General features: G+C 36.7%; 1 protein-coding gene across 1 annotated transcript; it reads right to left on the bottom strand.

Moving 5' to 3' along the window:
• Positions 1-12,519: 12,519 nt before the first annotated feature.
• On the bottom strand, positions 12,520-13,843 carry LOC105229818 (uncharacterized). Its single transcript, XM_011210320.4, has 2 exons — positions 13,690-13,843; positions 12,520-13,489 (listed from the first exon to the last, which is right to left on the bottom strand). The coding sequence occupies exons 1-2, from the start codon at positions 13,750-13,752 to the stop codon at positions 12,776-12,778; spliced, it is 777 nt and encodes a 258-aa protein (XP_011208622.2). The 5' UTR covers positions 13,753-13,843; the 3' UTR covers positions 12,520-12,775.
• Between the last annotated feature and the right edge of the window lie 4,253 nt (positions 13,844-18,096).

Raw genomic sequence — 18,096 nt, 5'->3', positions numbered from 1 at the left:
GGCAAGTAATACAAAGTACACATAACGGTATATTTACAGTTATGTAGTGAAAATGACTTGAATTCGATGCGCGTAATTTGCATATTCCAAGCTCTAATCCGTTTCAAAGTCGTATGCTTTGCTTCAATTGTCACTCGCCTATCAATCTCCTATCACTCTCATATCACTCTCTTATCACTCTCCCTTCATTTTCTATCCCACAAATAGTCTGTCAGCGCTGAATCGTTTATTTGTTTTCATCAATTATCAGTCAGCGCTGAAAGCCTTTAAAGCTTGTGGATTTCAATTAAATAATGTCCCTCTTAAATCAACGCATGTTCTCTTTTGTCAAATTAACGACTTTAATCTGCTGCGTATTAAGAGTATTGATGCCGCTCGATTTGCATATTTGCTGTACTTTTTATGTTTAATCCAGTTCTTTCTTGATAATGTAATTTAGAAATTATGTCATTTGCATGTATTAGTAATAATATATTTGTTTGTGCCATCCCTGTGTGGATGGTATCTTCTACTAGTTAGCGGTAATTTAAAGCGTACCCAAAGGAATGTGACTAACATCATCATATATTTTATAGCTTCCTGTAACAAAAAAATAAGTAAAGAACTCCATTTAAGTTATTTTTTGGAAAATTAATAACACTGAGTGGTCTGGATAGGTAGGCCAAGTTCGAGGTTAATCACTCCTAATTTAAGTAACTTCTAAAATACTTTCATCAACTTATGCTTTTTTCGAGACATCGAAGCATCAGTGCCTGCAATTTACTGTTCTACACATATTTTGGAAAAAATAAAAGAGGCTTTCTGTTTTAGTTTTTCTTGCTCATATTTATAGTATTTATAACTATGATTCTTATTATTCATTGAATAAAGGGTGTTTTCAGACATGTTGCATTTAAGAAAAAACAAAACCTATATAACAACTTAGTTTTATCATTAAGATAAGGGTTTGCCATTACGGCTGGCTCGAATGACTTCAAAACGAGAAGCCACATTTTTGACCTATTGATGCCGTATGTCAGCAATAACGTTCGGTATATAATTTTTCGTCAATAATCCTTGGCATAACTGCGTAGACAAGCGACTTCACATACCCATCGGGGTCTCAACAATGGCTTGTATATTATCATCACCCCAAATGCGATGCTTCTGTTTAATAACGCACCAAATGTGAGCTTCATCTTTGAACAAAATTATCCTGTGACAAGTAAGGAAGGGATAAGTTCGGGTGTCACTGAACATTTTATACTCTCGCATGATAAAGTGATAATCGAGATTTCATTATCCGTCATTTACATATTTTTTATTTTGCTGTAAAATTAATTAGAATTAAATTCTGAGAGATTTACCGATATTTTCGATGAAAAATTAGGTTAGGTTAGGTTAGCCACTGAGTTCTTCTTCGTGTTCGATATTAGGGACCTTGAAAAGTTATAGTCGGATCACGACAATTTTTCCACAAGGGGATACCTTAGCTCAAATACCGTATTTGTGTAAAGTTTTATTCCGCTATCATCATTGGTGCCTAATGTATATATTATACAGGGAAGGCATCAGATGGAATTCAAAATAGCGTTATATTGGAAGAAGGCATGGTTGTGAACCGATTTCAACCATATTTCGCACATGTCATCAGGGTGTTAAGAAAATATTATATACCGAATTTCATTGAAATCGGTCTAGCATTTCCTGAGATATGGCTTTTGGTCCACAAGTAGGCGACGCCACGCCCATTTTCAATTTTTAAAAAAAGCCTGGGTGCAGCTTCCTTCTGCCATTAGTCGGTTGACGCACTTTTAGTGATTTTCAACATAACCTTTGTATGGAAGGTGGGCGTGGTTATTATCCGATTTCTTCCATTTTTGAACTGTATATGGAAATGCTTGAAAGAAACAATTCTGTAGAGTTTGGTTGACATAGCTATAGTAGTTTCCGAGATATGTACAAAACTTAGTAGAGGGCGGGGCCATGCCCACTTTTCCAAAAAATTACGTTCAAATATGCCCCTCCCTAATGCGATCCTTTGTGTTCAATTTCACTTTAATATCTTTATTTATGGCTTAGTTATGACACTTTATATGTTTTCGGTTTCCGCCATTTTGTGGGCGTGGCAGTGGGCCGATTTAGCCCATCTTCGAACTTAACCTTCTTATGGAGCCAAGAAATACGTGTACCAAGTTTCATCATGATATCTCAATTTTTACTCAAGTTACAGCTTGCACGGACGGACGGACGGACGGATAGACGGACGGACGGACAGACAGACATCCGGATTTCAACTCTACTCGTCACCCTGATCACTTTGGTATATATAACCCTATATCTGATTCTTTTAGTTTTAGGACTTACAAACAACCGTTATGTGAACAAAACAATAATACTCTCTTTAGCAACTTTGTTGCGAGGGTATAAAAATCAGGATCGGTGATCATCTCATTTTGGGTCCTTTCACGCTCTTGATTGTCGTTTGTCTTCAATGCTCACTCAGGTCTTCTTCGATAATCTGATCCACAGTATTAACACCAGCTGCGGTGCGCTATGTATGTCTCTGAGGATGCGAATTATTCATTGTAGTAAACGTGGTGCCGATCTGTTTCATGATTCATGATAATCGAATTACCAACTCTGCTGGGTGTTTATGGCTGGGTGAATATAGCATACTACGAAAAGCGATTATTTGTATACTCTTGCAACACGTTGCTACAAAAACTAATCTAAATATATATAGGGCTATAAACTCTATTCATAAATAATCTTGATGACGATACGAGTTGAATTTCACATGTATGGCCATCCGTGTAAAAATGAAGATACCGTAATGAAAAGACTTCAAGATGTGTAACTAAGCACTCAAATAAAATATGGGATTGTAATTTAATACTGGGGATCGCTGCAGCAAGGAGCACCTGTGGAATATGCGGACTCCTGTACTCATATTTTACTTTTAACCGAAAATAGCGGCAAGTCTGTCTGTGTGTTAAAAATGATTTGAAATGGGTCAATACATTTCTTAGACGACATATATATAATCTACGGATTTTCGAACCGCTTTATACCGCATATATCGTCCAATATTTGAGTCATCTCAATGATTACAAGGCATTGTGAAACATTTTTCGATTACACCCGAACTTGGGCCTTCCTAACTTTTCATCTTTTTGTTTCAAATTATAGGTTGGTAAACTTTTTGTCAGGTACAAAGTGTCGTAAAAAATAGTACAAGACAGTATTACAAGGCTATGAAATTATGAAAAATGTTGTTGGTCTACCACTATTAAGAAGATTAAACGTGCTTTTTATTGTCATACTAAAAAGGCGTTATTGCCGCTCAGTTTTATATTATTCCAAGACCTTCTACTATACACTCAAGATTTATTTTGACTGGTCTTACCAAACTTCCAAATCCATCCATGCTGTTGCTGTAATGGGTTGTTGGGGTGTCTAATGTAAATACGTTACACCCCTTTACTTCTGTGAAAAAGAGGTTACAACTGGGCCAAAAGTTTACCGGCACACTAGACATGGCGAGATTTTTGTCGTGGCTTAAAAGCTATATGACTTGTTTCATACCTGCAAATGTTTTGCCGCTTGGAAGAACAGCTTTGAATCCCTTGGACAACAAGTTTGCGGTCAGAGTTGAAGAATATGGTTTGTCGAATATCCCACGGAAGTTTGGAGAGTCTAAAAAATATTTGTTTTGAGCAGCATTGCCAATTTAAAAATGAACAATGTGTGCTGCCAGTGATCCATGACCGAACCGTTTGAGGGATGTGTGAAAGCATAAGAAATCAACCTTCATAAAATATTTATTATAGTTTCATTTTTATTATGATCTTAATTTTTTAACATAACTTAAGGCAGTACTAAGCAGTTAAGTTGGATTTTAGTATTCAAGTTTCAATTGCACATTTCGAATTCCTTGGAGTTCAAACACACCATCCAACGCCTAGTTGACACGCACTCATAGCTTCGGCACTACTTTTCTTCAAAAATTCTTTGCTTCATTCCCCTCTCATTATTGAATGAGAATATCTCATATGAAGCATGCAAAATTTAATCAAACCAAATGCACTTGAAAGTATGTGACTATTTATCATGATTCTTCGAAATTAGTTTGAAAGAGTTCACTCCACAAATAAATCACTCAATCACAATTAAGTTTAACCACAATTTAAGAGCAGAAAAAAGTGCACCTCATTTATCTCTATTTTTTCGAAAATAATTAATTAAATAGTTGCACAAGAAGAGTTGCATTTGTGGCGCACCCTCGCCAGAGTTGTTGCTCTTCTTTTTAAGAGCGGTGTGCGTGTGTTGTGTGTGTGTTTCGTGCATGAAATGACCACCAAAAAAGAAGACAACAACAGCTGTACTTGTATTGGGGCGGGTGGATAGTTTGGTTTTTGTTGTTGTTTGTATGTACAAAATTGAAGCGGATATAAAAATAAATGCTACAAATTACCGACTGCCACTTTAAAAGCATAACGAAGTGAATTATGTCAGCAACTTTTACAGTTACACGCACACTTATGCACACATGCTTACTTATGTATGCATACTTGTATGTGTGTGAGGAAAAAATGCAACTTGTGCGCCGCGTTTAAGTAGACGCACCCACGCTTCAACTGCAAGCACACGAACATATACATATATACTAATATAAGTGTGTGTGAGTGAGCTTTATGTATAAGAGTGTGTGTGTGTCCCTACACATATGCATTGCTAGCGATCGCCCCCCTTTGTCGGTGAAAGCGCATCGATTCGCATTTTATTTGAAGGGTAAACATGACAGCTACAACAATAATAATAAAACTAACTGTAGCGAACGCCGTAATAACAACAACAATACATGTAATAAATTCTTATATAACTGTGTGTATAAAAGTCGAATGAGCAGCACAGTGGAGGCGTTCAACAACAACAAAGAGGCGGCAAGTTTTTGGACAACCCTGAAAAAGCGACAAGTATGGCAAGGCTAGCGAAACAACAACACAAAAAACATTTACAATGCAACATTTTTATTGCAGTTTTGTTGTCTTTAATAACAGCTGACAAAAAAACATAAAACAAAAACAACAAAACATAAAAGACAAACAGCAAGCAAAGTGAGCATTTATAAAAATTGTAGCATATTTCAAGGGGCAGCGCAGTTGCGGCTGCTTAATATGGATGTATGGGTGCGATTCTTCTTTCGCAATTTTTATTGAATACTCAGGCGAGCGTGTGTAATGCGCAGCGAGTGCAAATGCATAAAAGACATATAAACAACAACAACAAAAATAATAAAAAATCGAAAAACAAAACCTAAAAACCAAGAAATGTAAAAAAAAGAAATCAAAACTGTGGAAAAAAAACTCCCACCGACAACAGCATCAAATCGGTTACTGCAAGCAACATCGATTCGTGCTCATAAATATGTAACTAAATTGTGGCAATATGCAGTACATATTACAATGAATGTATCGGTTACGACTCTGGATTTTCCAATCGGTTGCACCGCTTCGAGCCAAACCATAACAAATAGCATGAAAATTCCCACACGCACACAGACAAAAACACCCACACATAAATATCCGCAAACAATATTTCGCTGCGAATGCCTCCGCTGACAGTCTGCACACTTGTGAGCATATCATCCACAGCTGTGTGTGTGTGTGTTTGCTTTCTCTTTGCCAAAGCGCCAACTGTCTGCCTACCTATTTGCCCGCATGTCGACTGTCTAGTCAAGAGTAATAAGCATATTTGTATAGCGAGTGTCACAGTGAAGTGTAAAATGATCAGGAAACAGATAATGTTTTTTAAAAACTAAAAAGTCATTCAAAAGCAGGTTGAAAATTTAGAATATCTAAGGTAAAGCAGTATCCAGTCTTTTAAGCGCACAAATATGGAAAGTTAATTTATCGTAGAGATAAGTTGCCTCCACATGCAATCTTCTTTCTCATGATGATTTAATTATAGCTTGAGGAAAGAGCTATCGCATTCCTTGCTGGATATTTACCCTGGCTTATCATATTTTGTATACTCGAATGATTTATAAGTTCTATAAGTGTTTCATCATATCAAAAATTCAATAGGTTGATGGAAAATGTCTCTTAAAGTAGGTTTGTTTTATGGATTTGGTGTTCAAGAAGAAATGAAGCATACAATTAGACATGACCAATAATTTAGCGTTATTATAAATACAATATGAGTTTACCATTATATATTAAGCATGATTTCGGTCAAGTGACCGCTGTGGCTGGTTCGTATAAATTCCAGCCGAAAGGTCAATTTGCGAACACTTACTTAACGCGCCGAAATTCGCTTCCAATACATCAATCGTCTCACTCTTGTCTGCATAAGAGCACAAAGAATATTCCAGCGGTGTTAAGTCTTACGATGAAAGGTTGTCCAGATTAAGATGCTCCAAATGAGGTTCGAAACATCATTAAATCGTAGTTCTACTGCGTTCCCCATTGACTGCAGCTTTATGGCCGGCTTAATTTTTGAATAAATACGTTTCTCTTTGCCAATAGAGCCGATCAAGGTCTGACGTTTTGCAGCTGTCTTGACATCTCAACAATGCCATGACAATTTTGGTTATTAACGTTCCAAAAGTTAACTTCATCGCTGAACAAATTTTTCATGTAAGTCGTGGTAGGTGGCCATCTCGTTTTGAGCTTATTCACGGAATGTGTGACGCGCTTGTTGGTCGTTCGGCTTTAATTTTTGCACGAATTAATATTTATGATATCCAAGATCCTTTTTTTCAAAAAGTGGTTGGCGACAGCGGGTGGTCTTATTCGGATCTTTTTCGATATTTTGATCCACAGCACCAAAAGCGTATTCGGTGCGGACTGTACAGAGCCTCTGGGTACTCGTATTATCCACCAGAGTAAATCTGGTGCGAAGCCGATCCATGGTTACTTCAACTATCGACCCTGCTTAACGATTATGTGGATGCACTCTTTGCAATCCGAGCTGTTTTTTGGCTAAGAAATTGGCGCGATTTTTAAACGTTTCGATGTAAATCTGTTTATTATGAATATAAATGGCATTGGCGCATTGAAAAGCACATGTCTAAAAAAAACCCATTGGAAACCTATGAGAATCGTTTCGATTGCGATAAAGTGATATATAATACTACAAGTACTATCTTTTATAGTAAGATTTTGTTAATAATTTTAAAATTCTAAATTTATTTTTCAAAATCTATGTCGTCCCCTTTGAACTCAGTATACTTGTATCAACGTTTTTTCCAATCCTCGAAACAGTTGTTAAAGTCAATTTCCGAATACAGTGATTGCGGTACGAAAATTTGGCGAAAAACTGAAGAAGACTCAATGCAGTATACAACAATAAGCTTGATTTTTGACCAACTTTGACGTGGTTTTTCCAGCTTCGGCTCATCTTTGTCACGATATTCGGTCGATTGATCGTATTTTTCAGGATTGTAAGCATATATCCAAAACTCATCGTCAGTTATTATGTTTCCCAGACGTTAACTCGTCGCTGTTTTTCGAAAAAATTGATGGATTTTCGAACTTTTTTTTAGCCCCAAACGATCTTTCAAAATGGTTTTGACTGATCTTTCCGATATTCCACCGATGCCAATACGATCATAGATCGTCGTCAACAAGTTCTTGACACTCTTTGAATAATTTGTATCATTCAAAAACACTTGATCGCGGCAAACAATTATCACCGAAGACTTTTTCGTCATATCAACCTAGAAAAAAAAAATATTTTGACGAATGGGGTTTCAGGCGAAATTTAAATTAAGAAGTCTTACTTCTTTTTGCCTACAGTAGTAAATATGTAGTTTTTCTAGTAATTATTTTAAAGAGCATGCAAATGCATTCCGAAAACTTTTTTATTTCAGTTGGTAGTTTTTTCTCAGTTCTCTCTAATATTGATGAATCAGATGATGCCTACACCAAAACAAGAGGTTTATACATTTTCTAAAGACTACGGGAGATCCGACATCGTCATATGATTTAAAGATAAATTACTGAGATAGTGGTATTAACGTGATTGACAAAACCATTAAAGATACTTAAATTACAGTACTTAACCTCAGTGGTACAACTTTTATGAATGGCAAAAGAACGGTCTTTGATGTAGTTAAATATGGACAGGAAACCCAAAAAATGACTATCAACCTCTCTTTTTTGTGGAAGTTAGAAAGATAAGAAGTCGTTATAGTTAGAAGAATGGGGAAATATACTCCCCTTGTAATTTATTTTAGCAGCTATTACCTACTTGGGGTCGTAAGTTAAAATTTAGAACGCTTTTAATGAAAATATATACATTTTTTGATGTAGCTCTATCTTCGCAAGTTACCAAGATACTGCCAATATATTATAATACGTCGGTCGTTGGTATTTCATATCTTTTGAAACTAGTACATAATCTAATGGCGAACTTTTTTTGACTTCACACTTTTGTTTAAACAATCAATTATTTGAGGTCGTGGGAACTCGATCTCGATCTGTCTTACTATAATTGAGCGTGTAAACGGCGTTAAACGATTTGGAGAAACTTTCCGCTTAACTGATAACTGCAGCAATAACCGCTTTACTGTTGTTAAGCTCAAGCTTACGAAAGTCACTTGAGCTGATCGTTTCGTCTTTTCCGAAAGGAAGCTTCATCGAAGTCGAGTGGTTAGCGTTGGTACGTACCGTCTCTGCGTGCGAGGTCAGCGAGCATCATCACTTTGTCTCTAGCGATGCTTTTTTCAAAACAAAAAAATAGAACTAAATATTTTGGCAGCTTATATTGTTGTGCCAAGAAAAATGTTGGTACTGAAATCATCAGTATTTAACTTTCACTTGGATGTAATTTGCAATCCGTTGCTAACTGAAATCCGAGTGATGGAATGGAAGCCAGACTTTTTTTTTGAAACCATGATTATGTGCTCAGCGAACGACGCACTTGAGGATCTTTTATTAATTTGAAACAAATTTTGTTCATGTTCTTCAAGAAATCTTATTTAAAGACCTATGCATGAAAGAAACCCCTGTTTTAGAATTTCGGAACTATCAAAAATCCGAGTTAAGCTACAGCATCCACTAAGAAAACTTCGATGGTAAAAAAAAGCAATCCAACACCTTCCCTCCGCTTTCATCAAATCACAAATATGTTTTCATTCAACCACTTTGCATTCTTATTCTCCTTCTCTTATTTATTAAATTTTTTTCTACAATTTTGCAAACGCTTGACTGCATCGCCGCCACTGCTAGCGCAACATTGGTAACGGTATATTAAATATTAAACACGCTTGAGTGTGCATTGGAAATTTAATCCGTAAATTGTTTCAATTTCTTTACAAGATGTTGATAAGCCGTGGCAAAGCGATTTGCACAACTGCCTCAACAACAACAACACACACACACATACATACAGGCACTTATGCGCGACAATTGTGCGCAGAGTTGCATGTGGCAAAGTGAAGCAAATCCATGCAAGCATTCAACTCCCCAAACAACAGTCGATAAAGTATTTATTGCAATACAATCAGTGGCATCAGCCAGCTCAAGGGTTGTTGTTGGGTAATTTTCAAACTTCCCTCCCCTCTCCTACTCGCTTGCAAAATGACAACACATGTCGTGTCAGCAACAATCTGCAAAATTGCAATCTCATAACTTCACTTTGGTGGGTCTCCAGTCGCCGTGCGCGCAATTTCAATGCAATTTCTACCGCACCCACCCAAACACACACACACAAACAGAGGCGCTCTCACTAAAAGTGCTGCATTAATAATGTGAAAAGTAGAAAAGTCCTCGGCATAATTTGGATGTATCAATTTTTGATCGTTGATAAACTCGCAAATGTCAGTGTCAGCTAAGAGCGAAGCTTATCGCGAAGCTGCATCTCAATGGCTCACACAAATGCATGTTAGTGTGCGTGTGTTTATCTATATTTCTCTCACATAAGTTAAAATATGCGCTTGCATTTCATCCTATCTTTATGTCCCTAATGTGCCACATGTGTTGCAAGTTGCACGCTGCCTATTACTGACGCCGCTGGCTGTCTGCAAGCCATACGCTAATCTCTGACGAATCTACAGTGCCAGCCGGCATTCGATTGCACTCGTTGCCACTTAAAAATTGTTTCGATGGGTTTTCCATTTTTTAATTTGCCACGTATCGGTGATTTATCTGTCATGGCAGTCGTGCTGAATTGCGTGTTTGGAGTCGGCTAGCAGTTAGGGTGCAGACTATGTGCCAATAAGCGCCGTGTAGTATGCAAGCGGATTTGGAAATTCATAACTTCGCAGTACTTGTGGATTTCAATGCCGAAAGATGGCTTGACGGATGAGCGGATTAGCGTGCTGTAGTTGTTTGACAACTTGTTAAATAATCCATTTTTTAGAAAAAGGAATAATTTTTTTGCCCTTTAAAACCGACTAAAAACAGATTAAAGTATGACTTTTCATACTTCGAATTGGTCCTTAAGTTATTTTTTACCCTTCCTCTGATAGGACCTTCAAATTTCAGAGATAAGTTTAGGTTAGTTTAGATAAGAATATGAATCTCTGTTGCTTATTGAAACGGTTGAATATAAAATTGGGAAATAGCTGGTCGTTGGTTAAAGTTTCAGCCGAAAAATATAGTGCCGAAGTAGGAAAATACTCAGCTTACTTACCTTACTTTGAAATAGTATATTTCACACAAATCACTTTATGGAAACATATTTGTAATCATATTATGCCTTATATACAAGGTGTGTTCCAAAGTAAACAGAACAAATGTTTTCTTCGGCAAAATCAATTTATTTTATTCAAAAGAGTCTCCTTCTGCTTCAATACAGCTTTTTGCATGGTCCAAAAGCATAGTGTTTTAGCTCGTTGGCCGGTATGGCCGCCAGTATGCTGGTGCAAGCCTTTTGAATGGCCTCTTCGTCTGCATAACGCTTTCCTTACATGGACAAATGCATTTTTTCGAACAGGAAGAAGTCGCACGGTGACAAATCAGATGAATACGGGGAGTGGTTAATGGCTTAAATGTTTGTTTTTGATTAAATTGACTTCTTTAATTGGATTCTGAGCAATTTTTGGTCGTCAGTCAATTTGTGCGGAACAAACAGTACACACATCTTTCGTAAACCCAAATATCCGGTCAAAATGCGATAAATAGATGTTTTGGAGATGATCAATTCCATTTTCATGAATTTCTATAATGATTTGGGCTGATTTTTGATGAATTCACGTACAGTTTCCATGGAAGTTCCGGTGATCACGGATTTTGATTGGCCCATTTGGTTGGATGCTGATCGTCATTTGTATCCTCACGACCACTTTGAAAACGTTGAAACCACTTGTTCACTCTGCTACGGGATAGGCAATCATCGCCATAAACTTGCTTCATCAATTGAAACGTTTCGATAAAAGTTTTACCAATTTTAAAACAAAATTTAATGTTGGCTCTTTGTTCGAAGCTCATTTTCGCACCGATAACACAAATATACTGACACTTAAAACATATTAACTTCACGTCTAATAGATGAAATGTCATGTCACTGAACAATCGATAAAGATAGCAGATTCTAACGCACCAGTCGACATATAGATGGCGCCACCAGTGGGCGCTAGATTCAAAAGGTTCTGTTTACTTTGAAAAGCACCTTGTAGTTTCAGCTCCTTATGGTTTTGGAATTCTCTATAATGCATGGTACAGGGTAACGTGGATATTACAAAAAAATAACGACATGCGATGACGGCTTTGCAGACGTTTTCAGATACAGAGAGATTGCATGAATTTTGATTGACTCCCCAGACAAATATAGCCAAAACAAAAGCAACTAATTTCGCATGTTGCTTAGAACGAAAATGTTTGAAGCGACAGTCGACGTTTTTTCAGTTTGAAAATATTGCAAAAACATAATTTCGTTATTTTCTGTAACAACTTTCTTTTTTGAAGTGCATCTCTCACAGTGCACTCGTTATCAGTGACATTTCACTCATTCAAATAGCTGGAGATAGGTTACTCAAAATCAGTAAATGTTCACCTTTTCTTTTAATAGGACGGAACGACTGACTGAGAATGCGATTGTTTAATCAAATAACACATTCAAAGATTACTTGTTTGCGTAATTGGCAGTTAATTTTCTGCTTATTGCACAGAGATAAGCTTTCTCAAAAATAAAACAAAAACATGCTAGATTATATTAAAACGTTCTGGAGATATGACTTCATCAATTAAGACTTACGAAAAAGCTCAATTGACTACCTGATATCAGTAAATATGAATATTCCGACGAAATTTTGGCATTTGAAATGAGTGTCTTTCGTTTCAAATTTCTGAATGTAGTGAAATTTCGACTACCTTAGTACATTCAAGTACTTTCAACTACCGACGTAATTCATTAGTCCCGCAATTATGCTACTTCAGGACATGTAGATATATTTAGTGGTTATCAGGTTGACAAAGCAGAAATGTCTCAACATCTTAAGACATGCCAGATAAGAGCGGAAAGAAAGGAAAGATTTATGTGTAAAAAATGCAACAAAGTGTTTAAGAGAATCCGGAATCACAAGTATAGATGTGGTGGAATGATTGTTAAACATTTATTGATATATTAAGCGGAAAAAATTTATTACTTGACAATTTAAGAATTGTTATTTTCTTGGTATATATGTAATATTGAATTGTAAATATGTTTTTAATAAAGAAATAAAATTATCCAAATTGTAGTAATGTACACTGTGTTGTGTTTCGTGATGTGTTCACTTTCCAATCAAGCAGTCTGGGAGGAAATCCGGTTTCGATTACGGTTACGGTTTTGGTTCGAGCCTGGGTTCTTAGTCTAAATGGCTATTATATTTGTCATGTTTAGCCACATCTATCTCCTTGCCACCGTAATTACAAGTCCATTTAATGGCGTCCCTCCGACAATCATACCTATATGAACGGGCAAGAGCATTTGCCGTTAGTTGACATTTTCTGTTATTACCTGGACTCGGCATGAAATTAGGGTTACGTGAATTTTTTTCATGTATCAAAAACACTGTGCCAAGATATGGATCGATTGGCGCATTTGGATTGCGTTCCCTAAAACGTCTGACTTGAGCACATACGCTCATGGCAATCAATTCCCTTTCCGTTTTTGCCTGTTGTGAATCAGAGGCGATTCTATCATCGTTAAAATAAGCAACGTGTTTCTGAACAAAAGAGTCTTGGGGACACATTTCGGTTTTTCCATAATCTGTTATTCTTCTTGGATTTCCTTGAAAGTTATCACGTTTACAATCGTAATTAATAGTAAGTTCTAAATCTCCTGCCGGGGCTGGTGACAGATAATTATATTGTTCACGTACAAGTTCAAAGTTGCATGTTTGTTCCAAATCACACGCCATCTTTGGCGGATATGATGCTCTTTCGTTCCTCATATTACCGTTATGAAATAAAATAGCCTTTCTAACCACGATATGATAACCCCTATTACAATTTAATGTACTCCGTGATGAGAAACCGGGCTTTGACGGAAAGTTCAAATTCACTGTATATGCATATGTCTGTACAAAAAGAAGGATGAAACAATTGTACAATAAAATCTGAAAAAATATGAAAACTAAAGAGCTTCGCACTTGAACAACTTATAAAGTGTACATCACAAAAATACGCGAAAAATTTTATATATATTTTATAAATATAATGTTACATGTCAAACAACTTTTTTTTTGTATAAAAAAAGGCAGACGCAATTTCTACTTACTACATCTTTTAGCAATGACAAAACAAGGATTGACCCCAAAACTGTTAAAGTAGTTGCTTTCATCTTAGCTGGAGCGACGAAGAAACAGAACTGATGTATGTTTGGTCATAACAAGCCTTTTTATATGCAATTCATTGTCGAAAAATAAAGTCAAGCACCGATAATGTTATCAAGCTGTACAATTGATATGAAATCAGTTGCTTCTTCTGTTAAATTCTGCTGACCCCGTTTTTTTTAGGGCACAAAGTTCGGGGTCGGGTTATTACTTATAATATATTTTATTATTTACAGAACAATTAATGTGAATTTCATGTGAAACACAGACGGTTTCATGTGAAATTTCAACGAACGAATTCCACGAATTCCGCTAAAATTGGTTCTTTGTTGTTAATCACTCAAAAACAACATGCACCGAAATCAGTTGTCTCCTTATCACTCAATGCCCAATCAGCCCAGTAGGAAAAAGCATTTGTCAAACTAAATTGTCGTACGATTTTACCGACGAATACAAATTACTTCTTAGCACTAAGTATGTACTGTTGTTTAGGTTTTGTTTATTATTAAAACAAAGTTAAACTTTTATAATATAAATACTTTATTCAGCACTATGTGCTGTTGTTAAAATCTGAATTACAACTGAAACATAAAACAAGAAAAAACGTTAACTTCGGCTGCACCGAAGCTAATATACCTTCCACAGGTGCATTTCTTCTAGTAACTAAGTGTTCAATTAGTATGGAAGCTATATGCTATAGTTATACTATCTAACCAATTTCTTCGGAGATTACATTGTTGTCTTAGAAAATAATCTATACCAAATTTCGTGAATATATCTTGTCAAATGTGAAAGTTTCCATACAAGAACTTGATTCCGATCGTTCAGTTTGTATGGCAGCTATATGGTATAGTTAACCTATCTAACCAATTTCTTCGGAGATTACATTGTTGCCTTAGAAAATAATCTATACCAAATTTCGTGAATATATCTTGTCAAATGTGAAAGTTGTCCATACAAGAACTTGATTCCGATCGCTCAGTTTGTATGGCAGCTACACGCTATAGTTAACCGATCTGAACAGTTTCTTCGGAGATTACATTGTTGCCTTAAAAAATATCCTGTGCCAACTTTTGTGATGATATATCGTCAAATATGAAAGTTTCCATACAAGAACTTGATTCCAATCGTTCAGTTTGTATCGGCAGTTTTGACAAATGAGCAGCTTCTTGAAGAGAAAATGACTTTTGCCAAATTTCAAAACGATACCTTAAAAACTGAGGGACTATTTTGATATATACAGACAGACAGACAGACGGACAGACTGGCAGACAAACAGGCGGATATGGCTCAATCGACTCAGCTCAACATACTGATCATTTAAAATATATTTTATAGGGTCTCCGACGCTTTCTTCTGGGTGTGACAAACTTCGTGGCAAACTTAATATATCCTGTTCAGGGTATAAAAAGAATTTTGACGAAATATTTACATCACTTGGCATGCATATGGTCCCCTTCTTAATGAACTGGTAATTTTCAAAATCGGTGATTTTGCGAAATTTTCATGGACCACTTGACGTGGTTTGACCCTCCTCTAGGGGATCATTTTATTACGAGGGCTTCTATATATATTTCTGGCCTAATAATGAAAATAGGAATATTTATCAAAGAAAATGTTTTTTTTTTTCGTTGGATTTGGCTCGTCTTGGAAGACCCACACGGTCGATTGCTGTTTTGTTTCGGGCTCATACGCATAGATCCATGGTTCGTCACCTGTGACGATCTTATAAACGTCGTTTGAAGCACCGCGATCGTATTTTTTCAGCATTTCTTTACACCAATCCACACGAGCCTTTTTTTGAGCGATTGTCAAATTGTGCGGGATCCAACGAAAACAAACCTTTTTGACGGCCAGGTGTTCATGCAATATCGAATGTATGCTGGTGGGAGAAATGCATAGGCATGCCTCTATCTGAAGGTATGTAACATGACGGTCTTGCAATATCAGTTCACGTACGGCATCGATGTTTTTTGGCACAACGGCTGTTTTTGGACGACCTTTACGGAATTTGTCTTTGAGCGAGCGTCGGCCACGACTGAATTCGTTGTAACAGTTTTTCACAGTGCTATAGGATGGTGCTTCATAGCCATACAAAGATTTTAGTTCATCGATGCACTTGCACTCTTGTCGTGATAATCCACGTCGAAAGTTGTGAAAAATGATCGCACGAAAATGTTCACGAGTTAATTCCATTTTTTGGACGAGATGAATTTTTTAATTCCCTGTAAATAAAACAATTCATGATTAAATGACAAAACGTTCTGAGTGATGTTATGCTAGAAAATGTCAAACTTTCCAATGGAAAAGTCAGATTACACCTGGCAACACTTAGTGTTGCCTAGTCCGGAAATATATATAGCAGCCTATGTATTTCACAATATTTGATTAAATTAGTTTATATACATATATTTCTTGTTATGGGCTCTCTCTTTGAGAGAAAAAGATGACTTTTTTTAATTACAGTGATCTCCAATTTTGCTGAAAATACACCACCTCCACCTCGATATTCCAATTTAGACCCATTCGCGTAGACACTTGTCTCTTTATCTCTATCAATCGCACTACTTTCCTGCAAGCGAAGGTAATATTGAACATCGAATTTAAGTTTAATTCTATAGATCTTCGAAAATCCGTCGTATTGGGTGAAAACGGAAACTTACCAGGTATCTTAGGATACCACTTATTACAGGCGACTAATGGGTACGATTCAGTCTAAGAGCTGACTTGCTGCCAGCTGCTTACAGCACAAGTCACCGGTTAATAAATGTAAAATATCGTTTAGTAACTGACTTGGAGTTGTTCTAAGATTTTCACTAATGCCTATACTAGCTCTTCTTTTTATGCTTTCCATATGCCTTTCTTTTTCATTATAAGCCACCAAACTATTCTACAAGATATCGTAATCGGATTTACAACTGATGTGTAGAGCCAATGATCTACGGGAGGCGTTACTCTCCTTTTGTTACCCCCACCCTTTTAAAGGTCCTTGCGTCTAAATGTGGTTTCCATGAGAGCTTCCTAACTGAAATTAGTCTCAAGCAGCTTGTGTTTTCTTCTAATGTAATTCTGGTACCAGTTATTAGTGGCAGCATGATCTGTGGAAATCTGTGGAATCCTGTGTTTCCTGGTAAACAATACTAGCTCTGTCTTTCTAGCATTTAAGTTTATTCTGCACAACACGGCCTATCAATTTATGCCATTTAATATTGTTTATACGAGTACTCGTATAAAAAATTAGCTAGGGTATTTGGGAAGTTATCTCAAACCGCTAACGCCACATCAACAGCGCAGGTCACAATCTCTTCAATAAATTTCACGAGAGGCTCAGAGATACCCAGATCTTTAAGCGTGATCAATGCGTACTTGGAGTGGATGTTACTGAAAGCGGCTTTCTACACATGTATATCAAGGAAGGCTACGAGAGCGTATTTTTCTGCTCGTAAACATGCGAAATATTGTCTCATTCTACCTAACTTTTCACTGATAAAAATCTTCAGGAGCAATAATTATTTCGAATTCGAAGTTTAAGCTTTGCAAAAATAATATTTATTTCAACTGTATTCAAATTTTAACATAATACCATAAATTTGAAGTTTTAAGTTTTAATTTTCGCTGCAAAATATATTACAAGCACTTGTACTATACAACAAAGCAAATAAGTCACACAGACATACTTCCACACATATATATTCACACAAGCGCAAGCATTAATGTTGTTGCAAGTTCATATAATGCATTGCAACAGCCAGTTAACGGGGTTGCAACATTAATTCTGCAATATAAGTACATATTAATGTGTGTGTGTATGTGTGTTGGTGTATATCACTTTGCATCATGCGCTTCCGCTGCATAATAAAAATTCATTATCAACTCCAACATGAGGGGTGGCATGCGCCATAAATTTTCGCCCAAAAATTCCCGCGCTAAGAATTATTGCGGCCAAAGGCTGTCCACCTACTTGGAATTAATTTCAACCCTCAAAATAGTTGCGATGCCGCCAGTGCCGACCAGTCGACGACCGCACAAGTGAAGGCGAATTGTGTGGAAAGAAAGCAAAGCGAAACAAACGCTGAAAAACCTAAAAAAAATCACTCAAATTAAAGGATGCCAAAAGGACGACCGACGGAGTCCTAAATGCGCTAAAGTGCACGCTTAAATGTTGTGAAAATCGCTGCGGAGGGTGGACTGTCAAAATATTGAAATAATTTACCGTTAAACAGCGAGGGCATGCGACGCTGGCAAGCTGATGCAATGCACCAATGATAAATGCAGCGCAAAATGGCTATTTGAGGCGAACGCACACATGAGGGGTCACGAGTAGTTGGTTATGCAACTTTATTTTCTATTGA

Source organism: Bactrocera dorsalis, chromosome 2 (genome assembly GCF_023373825.1).
Source record: "Bactrocera dorsalis isolate Fly_Bdor chromosome 2, ASM2337382v1, whole genome shotgun sequence".
Classification (NCBI taxonomy): Eukaryota; Metazoa; Arthropoda; class Insecta; order Diptera; family Tephritidae; genus Bactrocera; species Bactrocera dorsalis.
Note: the sequence above shows the minus strand (reverse complement) of the source record. Positions and strands in the feature narration are given on the sequence as shown.

What these genes read in the sequence shown, in the direction of transcription:
- LOC105229818 (XM_011210320.4), bottom strand. Translation starts at nt 13,752, where the DNA reads ATGAAAGCAACTACTTTAACAGTTTTGGGGTCAATCCTTGTTTTGTCA. An exon ending in TGTCATTGCTAAAAGATGTA is followed by an intron (nt 13,490 to 13,689) that starts GTAAGTAGAAAT and finishes CTTTTTGTACAG; the next exon opens with ACATATGCATATACAGTGAA.